This window comes from Cephus cinctus, unplaced genomic scaffold (assembly GCF_000341935.2).
Source record: "Cephus cinctus unplaced genomic scaffold, Ccin1 Ccin1_scaffold0169, whole genome shotgun sequence".
NCBI classification, from domain to species: domain Eukaryota; kingdom Metazoa; phylum Arthropoda; class Insecta; order Hymenoptera; family Cephidae; genus Cephus; species Cephus cinctus.
In genome coordinates, this window is record NW_014332893.1 from 184,775 (window position 1) to 200,455 (window position 15,681).

Below are 15,681 nucleotides of genomic sequence, written 5' to 3' on the forward strand. Positions count from 1 at the left end.
GGTGGGGGGGGGGGTCTAAACTTAAACTTCCTCCCGGTTTGCATTTTATGAGAAACCGGCAACTTCCCACCCATAGGAATTCCAGCCTCTCCAAACCCGAAAACCCATAGATTCGTATTCCGAGGCGCCCAAGTAGTCTCCCGACCACCATCGATTCGATCCTTCGACATAACCACCCCTGAGAGACCGTTCCACCCCTGACCCCCCTCCCACCACCCCTCGAACAAGCACCCGGTCAAACCACCATTAACCGTTGCCGTGTAACCTGAATTATTTCCCATCAAGGCAAAATCTTCGCGCCTGGTAGAGCCCCCATATACCTATATAAGACCAAGGGTGGTTCAACCCCCTGGCGCCTCCCCCACCAGAGAGACAATAACGCACCAGAAGGGTGGAAGACGTAGGATCGGGCTGTTCAATAATTCAGTAGCAATAGTATCTCGCACCTTTCTACAGTTCTAACGCTACCAGATACTCGTTGTTACACTGCCAGCGTCTACTACCCTCCACCTAAGGGTGATTCCACCCTTGTATTCCTGACGCTTCAAGGTATCCACCAAGACCGGTAGCCATCCGTATACTCAGACCCCTCTTCCAGGAGCAACGTAAACGATAAGCGAATAATATAACAGTGTCCTGACACTTCTCTTACTGTTAGTCTGCTAGGCTATACATATATATATATATATGTATACCTACCCCATTCTACGTACCTACTAGTTCACTGACTACAACCACCCCTTACTACGTATTTCGAGACACGTCCTTGCCTTCCTATCTGTCACCTGGTCCAGCGGCAGGAACTTGCAATTGCGAAGGGGTTGCTACTCACTGTATACCATAGCTCTTGATATCCTGCGGAAACTGATGATGCTCTTTTCTTACTGGAAATTGCACCCTTTACTCACCTAAAACAGAAAGAGACGAGGAATCGTTGAGAATTTTTTTTTTCTTTTCTTCATTTTTATACAATAAACCTCTTATATCTTATAAATATAGATTGATAGGAAACTTATATATCTATATCTGTACCGGAGTAAATGGGATCAGACGTGATATCTATCGGGATTCGATTTCGATCGGATCCCTTATAGCGATGAGGAATCAGGGTACAGGGCGTACAGGGTGGTTAGAGTGCACGACCTCTGACTCCCTTATTTACCTTTTGCTTGGGTGTATCTGAGGGATAAGTTAGCTCGTATCGTTTATGAAATTTATACAGAAAGTTAGGTCGCTGCGGAGACCTCGTAGGCGTCGTAAACGAGCGATTCTAAAGATTTTTGGTAGACAGCAAATACTGAGTGCTGCGTTCTGATGTATATGCGACTATGTAGGCATACAATAACACGTGAAAGGTTGAGGGAGGGAGGGAGAGGGGAGAGAGGGAGAGGGAGAGAGAGAGAGAGAGAGAGAGAGAGAGAGAGAGAGAGAGAGAGAGAGAGAGAGTCATACCTTTTCGGAAGAGGAAATGTATTCCGCTACGCGTTACACATAAATAACGAAGTTACGGGAGTTAAAAACTGGAAAAGAGCGAAAAGCCGAGGAGTCGACTTTTCGTGAAAATTTATTGTCACCCCTTATATATACTCAGCGCCGTGCTGTGGTTCCGCCCGCCGCCCCCGGCCAACACTCGCACAAATAAGAAAAGTTCAGCAGCTCTTGTAAACAAGAAAACGACAGATCGCTGGCTAAGTGCACGAGTAACCGTGATATTGAAAGAATTTTCTTTTTTTCAAGTTATTTATGGAAAAATCGTGGTTCACTCTACCGAAGAAAATTTCAATGATCTGGTTATATACGTTTGCCAAAGAAATTTCTATGGAAAATTCTAAGCTCGTCTGATGAACGTGGTACCGCAGGTGGGTACGTAGGTAGTAGGAAGTAGAGAGGGTAGTAAATAGGGCAGCCATCCAAAAACGGCGCGCTAAAGGACTGGCAATGCTGAAGGGTTGCGACTCGTTCTTATTCCTCGCAGCTTCGATCAACAAAACTGTCTGGACTTTTACTCGGCGGGCGGTCGCTTAAATGAAAATTCGCCAAGTCAACTCAAGTTCTGTGGACGCCAAACAAACAAGGTAGTTTGGTTGCCTGCTGAGTCTCGGCCCTTTCCTTTCGGTATACATTCGCTCTAACTACGCGTATATACATATATGTCCTGTGTATAAGCATAGAGCATATACACAGTATTACTTAGAGTCTATTCTGATAACTACATACAGGGTATATATACAATTTAACGTAACTCCGGTAGATCGTCCTGTTATTACATGAGAAAGTTAATTATGATTTTATACTCAATATGCGTGATAAGAGTTAAAAAAATATACCGGTGGCAAACAAAAAAATATATAAATCAAAGATTCAAGTATAAATAGAGATTGCGAATAAATGATCTATCGAATATCGATCTCAGTCTCGCCAGTAGATGTACCACCAGACGGAGTCCAGATTCTAAAATCAGTCTGATATACAGATTTCTCATTTTAAACTCAAATATTTGGCAACGAATATCGTGGCGGTGATGAGAGTAACGTCGGACGGCACTGGGATCGATCTATCGATAGAGACGGGATTGCGTCTGATCAGGAACTATAATCACTCCTGATTGAAAATATCGCGAAGCGAATATGGACGGCTAATAATTTTCCCGAATCGACTATAGGTTGATATCCGAATAATATTTCAGTACAGTCCGCGCATCGTAGTGCATTAATTGTTAGGATTTTCTGAAGAAGAAAAAAATTCTACAGTTACCAATGATAAATACACCCGAGGGGGCTACAGTCGTACGAAGAAGTAAATACACTGGTACGAAACGAAGCGCTTGCAGGATATCAAATAAAGTTGGCAATAACGTGTACAGTCAATGACAAAATTCTGAGCACGTAAAAAAATGCCCACAAAGTAATATATGCAAAGGTTTCCGTGCGTTGTACAGGACGATCCAAAAGTACTGTCCAAATCGATTAACGGAACACATAATAAATGAATAAATTCATTCGATTTACAAGGTAGAAAAAATATATACATGGTAAAATACTTTTGAACCACCCTGTATATAATCGCAAAGCAAATTACGCCAATCCAATCTACCATCGATGCTATATCATTGCAATGACGTTATTCAGGACTGACTGCGTCCCTGGGTCTCGTAGATTCGTCACTGCGTGACGTACGCGTGATCGTCGCTAAGGGTGGATGGGGAGTGAAGGGTTAAAAAAATTAAGAAAGTCCTTTAAAGAATGACAAGATATAAATAAAAGTAGCGTAAAACATTACTCGAATTGACGGCCGATACTTCGTAAGCGAATGCAGATATCGGAGACCATTTGTCAACCCTGCATCCCCTGGACCAGCCAGCCGGGGATACTTCAATCGACGATCATTTACTCTCCGGCTGCATCCCTCTTTCTCTATCGTTCTCACTCCTCCACTCACTCCGATTCGCTCTTCGTTGTCTCGAACTCTGACCTTTTAAAACTTCACCCTCTTCCACCCCCTCTAGACACTCCTGGCAGCCCTATGCGCCTCGCTCACTATTTTTGCATTGGACTCTCGCCGGGGCTAAAGCGAGTGTCACGCCAAAGCACCATGTGCTGATACACCCGATACGACCGCCCCAGCATCCCATATACGCATCAACCCTATGTGCAACCGATACACAAAACCTCCCGATCAGGAGATTGATATTCGCGTGAATCTGCATGGACCCGACTTCTCTTGGCATTGTTTCTCCATCCCCTATATTCTCACGTAAGCATCAACGGGACGAAAGCGGCACGCGGCCTATCGAAGCCGATTCGCCCCTTGATACTTCCGGGATGATCTTCCCCCCAAGAGATCCTAACGAGACACAGGGTGGTTGCTATGTAAAAAAAATTATGAAAATTACACGTGACCACAAGTATCAAGACGAGCGTAAAAGACCGTCCTTGGCTTGATCTCGACTAAGGGTTGTTCCAAGGGGCGAGAGAACACTCGGGCATTCCAGCAGCAAAATACCAGGACACCAGGTCGGAAGCTCATCGCGAAGGAGGCACCGCGTGTAATAACGTCTTCTCAGAAGAGCGACCAGCAATAACCGAGTGGCGGCTGGCGGTTCGGTTGGCTCGGGGCTTGGAATCCAAAAGGCAGGAGCTGCTTTCTCGACTACCCGTGGCCTTGCCGGCGGAACGAGGCGGTTCGCTGCGCGAGCAAACAGCCGCATATTGCCCCCCCGAAAACTACGGCACTGCTACGACGTTTTTAATAACGCCCTTACGTGACTCCTCCGCTTCCAGACTCCGGTCCTGAGGCTCCGAGGGAAGAGGCACTCGCAAGTAGACAGAGGCACCCCCCGGCCCAGCAAAATGCCAGGGCGTTAGAAGCTGCTCGGAGACAAAGAGTCCATTAAGAGAGGCCACTTGCCGGCTGGGAAGAATGAAAAAGAAACGACCCCCGACTATAGGCAACCAGCCAACCGGCTAGGCAACCAAACGGATATGAAATTAAACCAGCCTCCCTTCCGACCAATAACGTTGCGCAAACAAACCCTGCAAATAACACCTCAGTCGCACCTTACCGCTTAACCTTTCTACCCTTCGTTCTGCCGCTCTGTCGTTCTCACTTTACCCATATACTCGGTACGGAATAATTTTTGGACCACCTCGATACAATCGTACGTTCCACGTCCTACGATTACTTGGCAAAGTGATACGTGTATACGGGAACAATGATATGATAATTTTTATAAGAAATTACAAAATAACGAACTTATTTCGAATCGACCTGCATCTCCTTTTTCGCTTTCTCACACGCGTTCTCTCTTTCATCTCGCTAAAGTCGCTCCAAAGGTATCGACCTACTGCAGGGAACGTCGTCCATCATTCCCCAAACCGGAAACCGACGCGACGATACTATAACGCCTGTAATCTATATCTGCCGAGTGAAGCACATATGCGTGAAGCACTTCGCTGACGTAATTCCCTCGATTTGCCATCCCGAGAGTCCTGATGGGTTATACGGCGGCATGGTGGAATTATATAAGGGATGATTGGGGGGGGGTAGATATCAGAAAAGGATAGCAGGGTACAGAGACGATAGGAATGTATGTGTTGGGTGGTGATAAAACTGGAATGCAAAGGGAAAAAAATCATATACTGTTAGGGGTTGATATCAAGGGGTTGTTTACGAAGGACATCGTGATTCTTGGTGCTAGCACGGAGAAAGCCGCTGTATCTAAATTCGAAAGCGATTGAATGACAATTTAATGGACGTGGGGAAAAGTGTCACAGTGTACTTCAAGCATACCCTCTTCACTTTGCCTAGAGACCCAGCCCTATGCGCCTAACAACCCTTGTCGCCGGGCATCTTCTTCTCGCGGAGACGCCAGTTTTATCGAATTCCCAGCTTTTTCTAATGCACGAAAAATCGGGCCTGAGTATCCTTTAATGGCTGTCGGCGTATTTCCTTCGCGCGTTCACCACCCCCCTGTGTCCTCTGTCATCTATCTGACAGGGCGACCCCTCCGGGAAAGTGGGAAACCGGTCGATTGACTTATACCTTCTTCAACGCGTGTCAGTAATACAGCCTTCACAACCCCTATTAAATATTTACGTTTCTGGCTATTTAGGTACTACCCCCACTTCGTTCACTTCGGTGAATGCCTTCGCGAAAACCACCCCTGGCAAGTGTGACCGTTTGAACCAGAAAAAAATTTTATATCTGACACACAAATTTCATGTCTAACACAATCCACCCCTATTTTCTTCGCGCAACCCCTTGGTATATTCAGTATACGTGCGTTTCTCGCTAGACCACTTTTTATGAGGGAAACAAATTATCAGCTCGAAATATACAAAAATTTTTTCGGCCTCGCGTCGTCTGCTGTTTTATTGTATTTCTAGGCCCTTCGACTCCCTGAGGGAAACGCGTCGGTCGCGGGTCGAAGGTGACGAGTACAGTGTGCTGGGAAAGTGACGTCACTACAGCCGCTGTTGCTGCTGGATATACAGGAGGAATCCAAGTGGGAGGTGGTGGGGGGACTCCCGTAAGAAGGTCGTGAAGGGATATAAACTTATGACACTCTTGGGGGAGGTGGGCTAATACGATCGCTGCAGCTCGAGTAGTTGGTGACAAGAGAAAAGAAGAAGGAGAAAAAAAAAAGAAGAAGTTTCAAGTGAAACGTGCACGGAGAACCAGACAAGGGAACGGCATACACGTTTTCTCTCGTCCTTCCATTCTCAACCCTACCACCCTCTACGGACTACCTTTAACCTTCTTCAGGATTCGACTTCGACCGCGAAGGACACAATGGAATTCCCACGAAGGGTTAACGTGACCGAGCCACCGTACTGCCCATAGGGTAGTACCGAAGTCAAGAGAGCGATGGAGCTTAATGGATGAAAAAGAAAAATTCGTTATATTTCTAAGAATTTTCAGAAGTAAATAAAGAAAAAGGAAAAACTTTTTTCCTAATATTATCGCAACTGTCTGCCACGATCGGCGAGTACAGAAAGTTCGGTAAAAATACAAACGCCTACGGTTCCCGATAAAGACGCGAGACGAAGTGAACCCACTGGGAAAAAGGGTTTTCTTTGGTTTCTAGCCCGTGGACCGGGAGGGGGGGTTAAGATAAAAACTAACGATAACACAACAGATACGTACGAAGCGGCAATTACAGTCCTGGTTATTTATTTATACACGGTCGTTAGGGGGGCGGATCTTATCAATAGGTCAACCCTTAGCTTTTCACTACCTTTGAAGGTGACGTTAACCTGACAAATGTCCCTTATCTGTGAGCCACGGTAACGGGGAGTGGAACGAAGGGGTCATCGTAGATATTTTTATTCGTCCAAATGACGTCATAAGGATCACTACGCAAATAATACACGACAAACATACTCATGGAAACCAACCCAAACCCCATTGCCACGTTCGATAAAATATTTCTATGTGGAAAATAACCCCGAACATGTACAGTCTATCTTTATATTTGTCTCCTGAGCCCACTTAGCCAAATCCCCACCCACCCGACCGATAACAAACAGTCCAAGACTGTATGGTGCACCATAGAAATTCGTTGGCTTTCCCATCATGTCCGCAAACCCAACCTCGGCTCCGTTTACTCTTTCTGTTTCATCTCCCAAGGTTTTCCTCGATCGACCACGTTTAATTGGATTTCTTCTGCCCGTCTTTATAGCTCCGTCCAGCCGCCCGTTGGTCCATATACCTTCGTCCAATCCGTACGTTTGTACATCCCGGCTATCTACTCCTAGAATACACTGTCGTTTGCGAATTAACTCCATTGTTGATCTGTACTTAAGTTCGACCTACTATACACGTGCCTGACCCAACCTATACGTACGGTTATATACCCTGTGGTTTATATATGTATAAAGTATATAACAATTAGCTTATTCATTATGGCGTCCAGCTTAATTTTCCCACTAGTTATTTCAATTGAACTCGCAGTGGGTAGCTCAGATTAAAACTAGCAGGAAATTTTACCCTGGTGCATCAGGCTTTTTTTACCTGCTGAAGGACGGGGTACTCTTAGGCAAATTAAATAGTACATGTATATAAGTTTAGATTAGTACAGATTGAATTAATCATATATTTCACGTGCTTTACGTTCTTGCCGATTTCTTAAACTTTTCTTCGACCTGCCCGTCCGTAAGTCTGATAACGATGCGAGTGCACAGTATGCTGTGTTTCTGGAAATTTTACCCTGGTGCATCAGGCTTTTAATTTTTACCTGCTGAAAGTACGGTATGCTTGGGCAAATTAAATAGTACGTATATATAAATTTAGATTAGTACAGATTGAATTAATCATATATTTCACGTGCTTTACGTTCTTGCCGATTTCTTAAACTTTTCTTCGACCTGCCCGTCCGTAAGTCTGATAACGATGCGAGTGCACAGATTGCCGCGTTTCTACCAAAGAAAAACAGTCCGCGTACGCGGATCTAACGTAAGTGGAAAGTTCGCGCAATATTTTACTACGTCTTACCACTGTATACCTGTTCAACGTAAATCCCAAGGATACTTGAGGCTAACGCAGCGCAGTCGTTGAACTTCGAACTCTCGTCTATACTAAGTAAAATGACGTACGCGGCGGTATGTAGGTTGCCAGTTTGATATATAGATATATACGATGGTTAGAGTGCTGGTTTATCCTATGCGGAAAAGACACGTTGCCACGCGGGATGCGTTATTGCTCTTTTGGCACGTGGATATACAGGTATACGTGGAGATAGAGCTGGATGAAATTTCAAGAACAATAAGTCAGGAAATTACGAGGGAACAATGTCGCTGCTTCTCTTTGCCGCCGTCGACGTAGACGCGGCGCTCGGCTTCCAGTTTCGCGAGTTTCGTAATTCAGCGACGTGTGATAAAGAACGTTCGCGGGGTCATTCGCGAATTTTAATACCCGAGGATTAAGTCACATAACATGAGGAATATATATAGAATAAAATTTTCGAAAATTTGTAAAGGTATTTTTGAATTATCATTTGCCGATAAACGTCATTCTAATGGTTTTCTGCGACGTGTGTATAGTGAACGAAAATATGTCGTCAGTGCGCATGCGCATATATTAAGAGATTTATTATCGTAGGATCGAAATGATCTCTTGCTCGTTCACTAATATTGTATACATAGTAAACAGACTACTTCGCGCGAGAGTGTACAACTTTGCTGGGGTATATGAAGGCGCTTCGAAGCTCAGCTGAGCACGAAACCGCTTCACAGAAAATTCCGCTCACGTCAAACGGTCCTGGTCCACTTCGTTGGGAAATTCCACACGCCTGTCAGCTGTCCTCATGGCTTTGCTACTTTCTGAAAGACACCTGGGCTTCGAATAAGTTAAGGTAGAATGACCGACGCGGGGTGTCTAGGGAAGGTTGGCGTTTTCTGTTTCCTCTAGGAAAAATTTAAAACCGAACGACCATCCAAGGATAAAGTATCGAATTTAATGAGACAATGGATAAATTTAGGGATGAACCATAAATATATATATTTTTTTAATTTCAAATAGCCATAAAATTGATATACGGTATTAAAAGTTTTAAAAAGGGTCCATTTAATTTTCGATAAAAAAAAAACTCACTGTACGAAATATCAATTATATTTGATACTGTGTAATTGGTAAGGTTAATTATGCAATCTGGACGATCGCGGTCCGATCGATTCCGCTCGGCGATAATTACGTGCAATAACGTTAACATCGCACGAGTGTACGCAAACTTGCGAATCGTCTAAAATTGCGCGTCCGTTGCAATTAAAATACAATGAGAATTGTTTACCGCATATGCACACACGTATGGAATATACATATACATACAAAAAAATTTTAAGATAAAAAAAAATATTTTTTTCACAAAATATTATATGCCATTTTTCTACCCCTTTCTCGGCCCTCAATGAATTCGCAAATTCGCACAATACGTGCACCTTTGAAACTTACATGGTACCAACCTAATGGAAGCAACTCGAAGGGAATTTCAAGTTTCTCGAAGAAAATTCAACGAACGGATAGACACAGTACGAGAGTAAAAAGTAAAAAAGAGGAAAAAAAGAGAGAAGAAGTAAAAACATAATGAACATTACGAACTTTCGACAACAAGAGGCAGTTATACCAATTTCAAGCTTACATTCCCACAGATTTTGCACAGAGTACATTATATCTCTACTGTATACAGGCATACCAACCGGAGTTTCTAATACCGCCAGAGTTTACTTGTACATACAATAGGGGATTTCGTATTATATAGAAAGTCTCTATGGTGTTACAGTAACAAAACCTATGCTGAGCCACAACCCTCTTCCATCCACGAGCATAATATAAAGTGCATAGGTAGCTGAAGTTAGCTGCGATCTACTATAGCTCGTATGTACAATACGTCCTCGTATCTCTAGACGTAATTGCAATCAACGAGCGTCGATGTTCAGTCTGAACTCTGCTGCGTTAACTTATCCGAAGTTGTCCCTCTGCAGGAGGTAAAATGGATACGAGATAGAGAAAGAGAGGAAATAGGTGAAAGTAATAGTACAAAAATGAGTCTAATGATAAAATGATATAATTATAATGAAAATTAAATTCTAATAAAATTTCAATGAAAAAAATAACGTTTTGCGAATAATTAATTTTTTATAATTATCACTGACAGATTTTTATATCTGATAACGTATAATTGTATACTCCTATGCATATGGCATCCTTCTCTGTTCCTATTCCGTTCCACTTGCGCGAACGTCGAATTCTGATATTGAAGTTTAAGGATCGCTGAAAAGCGTCCTGGTACTGTTACGTAATGAGGAAGTTAGGTCACGGGTCTGAATTGAGCTCTTGCATGAATGAAAAGCGCGTTGAGCGAGAAGAGCTTCGCGTTATTCACGGGCGACGTATACAGAGTACACTAAGCGTCTATAGAGGTTGGTAACCATGTAAGGAGAGTTCAAAGTTCGTAGCGTAACGTTGGCAAAACGTTCCGCGGCTTCAAAAGCCATGATTAATATAGGATGTAAGTCGAGTAGGTGGAGCGCACTTACGCCACCCTGTATATACTGGGATGGAACAAATGTTCTAATTCGAGCTCATATACTTCCCAGTTCAGGTTTACGTAATTGGTAGGAAAATTGGGGAACCTTGTTAAAGGCATTTTAATTATATTCGCATCAATTAATTGAACCGACTATAAATACATAGCGTACATTGAGCCAATGCTGATATGTACCTATTTCATGCGAATTTTGACCGTGGTAAAATTTTTTTCAAAAATTTCGGTCCCTCGTAATACTGCAAATTCGCAAAAATATTATTCGTGAAATTTAAGGCAGTATCCGTAACGGCATGAATTTTTGTTCTCATTTTTCTAGCAAGATGTTGACAAATGATATTTGTATCCAGCATCTTTATCGACGTGAAGAAAAGTAAGATGAAACTGTGGGAGCATCTTTGTGTCGGATAATCAAAGATTTTATTGAATTTATTTCACAGTGAAAACTGAATTATTCATGTATGTATACGATATCGACTGTTGTGCAACTATTTTCATAAGCGTTATACACCGTTCAGCCCGGGAGATGAAAATAATTGAATCTTTCATAGCGGATGGAAACTGCAATAGTTACTTTTTCTTTTTTAATTCCTTTATATTCATTTCTCTTGCAGCTAAGTACTTCGATAAACAGGTTCGATGCTGTCTCGATCAAAAGCATAGATGGGGTACAGTATCGCGGAAGAAGCTGGCACGAATAATTGCATGAGAGACGAAGTGAAAAAAAAGAAGGTTGACTGTTTAGTTTTTAAACTGAAACCACAATATTACAGAATCAAATAAATCGATATGTCTGTATGATGAAAACTCTAGAAAACCAGCGCTAAGGTACAGTTAACTATAAGTTGTGAGTGTAGCTTTATGACAGACGACAAAGTGTTTTCAATAAACTGCCTGTAAATCACATTTTATACGTCGATGGTCCTGGTCTGTCATCACGACTAAAACATGCTTTGAGGACCATTAAGCGACTCCCACACTGAATTTACAAAATTTCTCAATGCTAGAATCCCAAACACATAAATGAAAGAAAAATAAATATAACGACTGAGAATCATAATTTCAGCTTCTGATGTCATAAAAGCTAACTATATATAAACACACTATACAATAACTATTAACGTCGGCGTCTTTAGCTGAGATTTAAACGCAACAGGTATTCCATTCTCATGCTACAGTATCTGTTACGGATGAGCTATAGTACGTGCAAATAACACATATTGAGCGATACAATTGTTGATGATTTTTTTTATGCAATTTAGAATCAAATAATTAAGAATTTATTAAAACTTATTTTCCGTATCTATCTACACTTTTCTTCTTACAAAATTTCTATATTTAATTTAGATAAGATGATAGTCATAGCACTCCTTGCAACGGCAGCTATTATGAGCACCATTGATGCTGTTGGTAAGCCTGTGGGTTTCGGAGCAGGTACCACTGGTGCTGAAGGTGGTACCATTGTAACTCCTATCAGCATTGCTCAGCTGTGATCCATTGCGATTCCACTAACCCTAACAGGTTCAGTACCGATACGACAGCGCGAACCATCACCAACCGGACCTCCGACTTTACTGATACCGTAGGAAGAAACACGTAAATCGGATCTTTAGTGCGAGCATATCGCAAATAACGATTTGGCATACGATACGAGTCTGCTGATCTGTTATAATAATTGACGATAATTACATAGCATTTATCAAGGTCAGAGCTGAACAGTTCAGGGGTAGAAATTTTCAGTGGCAAGTCCACGGCCAGCGTGGGTCCCTACTGGACCAGCCTAAGATTTGTTAGACATCAAAGGGCGTTCGATTCTCGTAATGGAATTTTCACTAGATTATACAGCTGCGAAGACTAGCCTAACCGTGTTCGTCTAACACCAAGAATTACTGTGCACTAAGCCTGACAACGTGTGCCGATTAGCAACCCGTTATCGTTGAATAAACGCAGTTGTAATTGCACACGTGGCTATTTCATTGGCATCGAAGAACACTGTATAGAATTAACACAGTCATGTCTTCTGTATATACAATTTTACGTCTCAGGAAATTGCAACTTTTTAAGATGTAACAACATGCACGTGTGAGAAAAAGTGAAAAGACGTTTTCAATTTTTTTTCCCCGTGCACCTATCAGCTGAGTTAATAAGTCGTGCACAGAGATGCCTGCAAGCCCATATAAAAGGACGAGTCGTATTCAAAGATGCAGAAGTCGCCGAGCGTAATATCGGTTTGAACGAAGAGCATAAGACTCTTGCTACTGGTGCTACTCTTGCTCTGTTCATGACTCATAGTAAATTGGGAGCAGGCTGGTACGTACGAACCTAGTAGAAATTTTCTTCAGTAAAATCAGCCTAGATCCTCGCTGGGTCAATACAGAAGTAGCTAGAGCCATCCACCCTGGATCTCCATAACGAAAAATCTGCCAGGACGACTCGATAAAATCGCTAAAAACTTTTTCCTTTGGCTAGAATCAAATAATTGAAAATTCAACAAAAGTCATTGACAGCCAATACGTATAAACAATTTTCCTCTTAAAAATCTCTTTGTTTCTTAAGACAACAATGCTTTGCACGGGACTCCTGCTTGCACTGGTGGCTATCACGTGCCCCATGGCAGTCGATGCCGTTAATGCCCCTGTGGGTTTCGGAGCAGGTACCACTGGCGGGCAAGGTGGTACCACTGTAACTCCAACTACCATTGCTCAGCTGAGAACCTACCTCTGCGGTTCCACTGACTCCAGAGGCCACTGTACCGACTCGACAAGGCGAGTCATCCTCATCAACCGCACCTTCGACTTCCGGAACAGCCTAGGGAAAAAGACCGAAACCGGATGTAAAGTCAAGGCCTGTCCTAACGGACAGAGCGACTTGGGACTGAACTGGTCTGGATTCTGTAACGGAAGAACGGCCACCTCCGTGACCTATGACCTTGCTGGGGTCAACGATAGACTCGTTATCGGTTCCAACAAGAGCATCATCGGAGTGAAGAACACCGGTGTCATCAAGGGAACCGGATTAAGAATATTCGGAGGCGTCTCCAACATCATCGTCCAGAACGTCCAGATCACGGACATCAACGAGGGCATCGTTTGGGGCGGAGACGCCATATCGATCGACGGCGCCAGCAAGATCTGGATCGACCACAACTACATCGCGCGCGTCGGTCGTCAGATGATCGTCACCGGTTTCGGAAGTGCCACCGACGTCACCATTTCCCACAACGTCTTCGACGGAAGCACCAGGGTCGGCGCCTACTGCGACGGCAGGCACTACTGGCTCTGGCTCTTCCTGGGTAAATCCGACACCATCACCCTGTACGGGAACATCATCCAGAACACCTCGGGTCGCGGACCCCACTCCGGTGGTATGAACAGCGCTGACGTCAGACTGCACATGGTCAACAACCACTTCAGGAACGTAGGTGGCGAGGGCGCCCTGATGTCCCTCAGCAAGACCTCGTACATCCTGGCCGAAGGCAACTACTTCCAGAATGTCGCCCATCCGGTCTACAAGTATCGCACCGAACCTGGTCCAGTCTTCACGCCCTTCGACGGCAATGCTGCCAAAACGTGCTCCACTTACCTCAAACGCTCCTGCGTCGCCAACTCTCAGACCCAAAGCTCGTCCAAGTGGAACTACAGCCCGGCTGACATTATTGTGCTTAAGAAACTATCCACGTATTCTTCGTCCCTGATCAATCCTGCGGCTGCCAACACTGTGCCCGGCACTACCGCCAGGAATGCCGGAGTTGGCAAAGTTAACTGAGCTACCGCATATAGGAAACTGGGTGGTTATTTATTATGTAACTGCACGACGTATTCTTCGCATTAGTTCAAATTATTTTTTTTCAATAGCTTCTGCACTTCAAAATATATAGTGTTCACTTTACATCTTCCTAGTCTAATAATCATACTTTGGCTACTGCACGATACGACGGATGAACGCGATAATGAGCCATTGTATATATTTCATGAGAGCTATGAAATCAAACCCGATTATCGTCGGACCTTTGCGATCAATGACGTAGCTAAAATCGACGGGAGCGACACCAACGTTCAATGAACGAACTACTTGGTACGAGTCTCCTTATCTGTTGTGGCAATGTCCAGCGATGAGTTTCTCCTTACTTCCGTCACTCCTTAACTTCCCTTTTACCGACCAAACTCGCTCCTAGCTTTACGCGAGGGACGAGTTCAATCGCAGCGACTTAATTATTAGGTCGTCGCTACACTTTTTCTTCAGCTATAATTAGAATCGACAAGGATACCAAAATGTATGTATACACTGTACACGGTATACGGCACGTGGAAACGCGATGGAAGAAAATTGATTTTTATTAATAGTCCTGACGACATAAGCCGCTTTGGTATTGCTTGCCTTTTTTTCTTTTTATTCAGAGTTCTACAACCAATTTCATTACGTCAGACGAATTTAGATCGTTCGAACCGTATATTTATGTACGAGAAAAAGTTTTACACATATTCCTCTTAAACTGACTGATTCGTTACTCACATTACGCCTGCCTCTTACAGGTTGATCGATTTACGATTGGATATCATCATGAAATTTACCTGAAACACAAAAAAAGAGATTACAAGTTAGAGACTGCTTTAAAAAACATATACACGATACATTGTTAATAATATTTATTGCCGTGAAAAAACATATGGCGATTAAGAAAATAAATTAATAAAAAAAAAAAGATGCCACTCAGTCAAAATAGTCAAAAAAAAATTATTTTGAATCGTTACAAAATCAAACAAAAAACTTTTTTTCGTATCAAAAAAAGGGGAAAAAAGGCTGGGCGAAAGGATTACGTACCACGAAATTTAAGTGACGACACCCCAATTAATACAATGCCGGTAAATTAGCGTGAAGAATGCAAAGTGATTAAAAATTTGATAATGATTTAATGAAGGGAAGGGGGGTGTGACGTCAGACATTGGATAAACGTACGAACGTTAATTCCAAAATGCAAAGTGGTTGTCCCGGGAAATGTTGGCCTTTAACGAGAGCAGTGCGATAACACGTGTTATTCGATGAGGGTGGGTGAGGAGGGGGAGGCCACGGGGTACAGTGGCTTCGTAATTACGTGATGAGAATCGTACGATACAAATAGCGCCAAAAAACTCCCCGCGCCA

The 15,681-nt window shown here is 43.2% G+C and overlaps 2 protein-coding genes across 6 annotated transcripts in view; one reads left to right on the plus strand and one right to left on the minus strand.

Annotated features, from left to right (window-relative positions):
- Positions 1 to 15,681, minus strand: part of LOC107264420 (protein muscleblind) — a 203,103-nt gene that overhangs the window by 118,870 nt on the left and 68,552 nt on the right. The gene's annotated exons all lie outside the window — the stretch shown is intronic.
- Positions 12,763 to 14,428, plus strand: LOC107264419 (probable pectin lyase F). Its single transcript, XM_015732651.1, has 2 exons — positions 12,763 to 12,850; positions 13,097 to 14,428. The coding sequence occupies exon 2, from the start codon at positions 13,103 to 13,105 to the stop codon at positions 14,303 to 14,305; it is 1,203 nt and encodes a 400-aa protein (XP_015588137.1). The 5' UTR covers positions 12,763 to 12,850; positions 13,097 to 13,102; the 3' UTR covers positions 14,306 to 14,428.

Coding starts and splice junctions, on each gene's coding strand:
- LOC107264419 (XM_015732651.1), top strand. CDS start 13,103: ATGCTTTGCACGGGACTCCTGCTTGCACTGGTGGCTATCACGTGCCCC.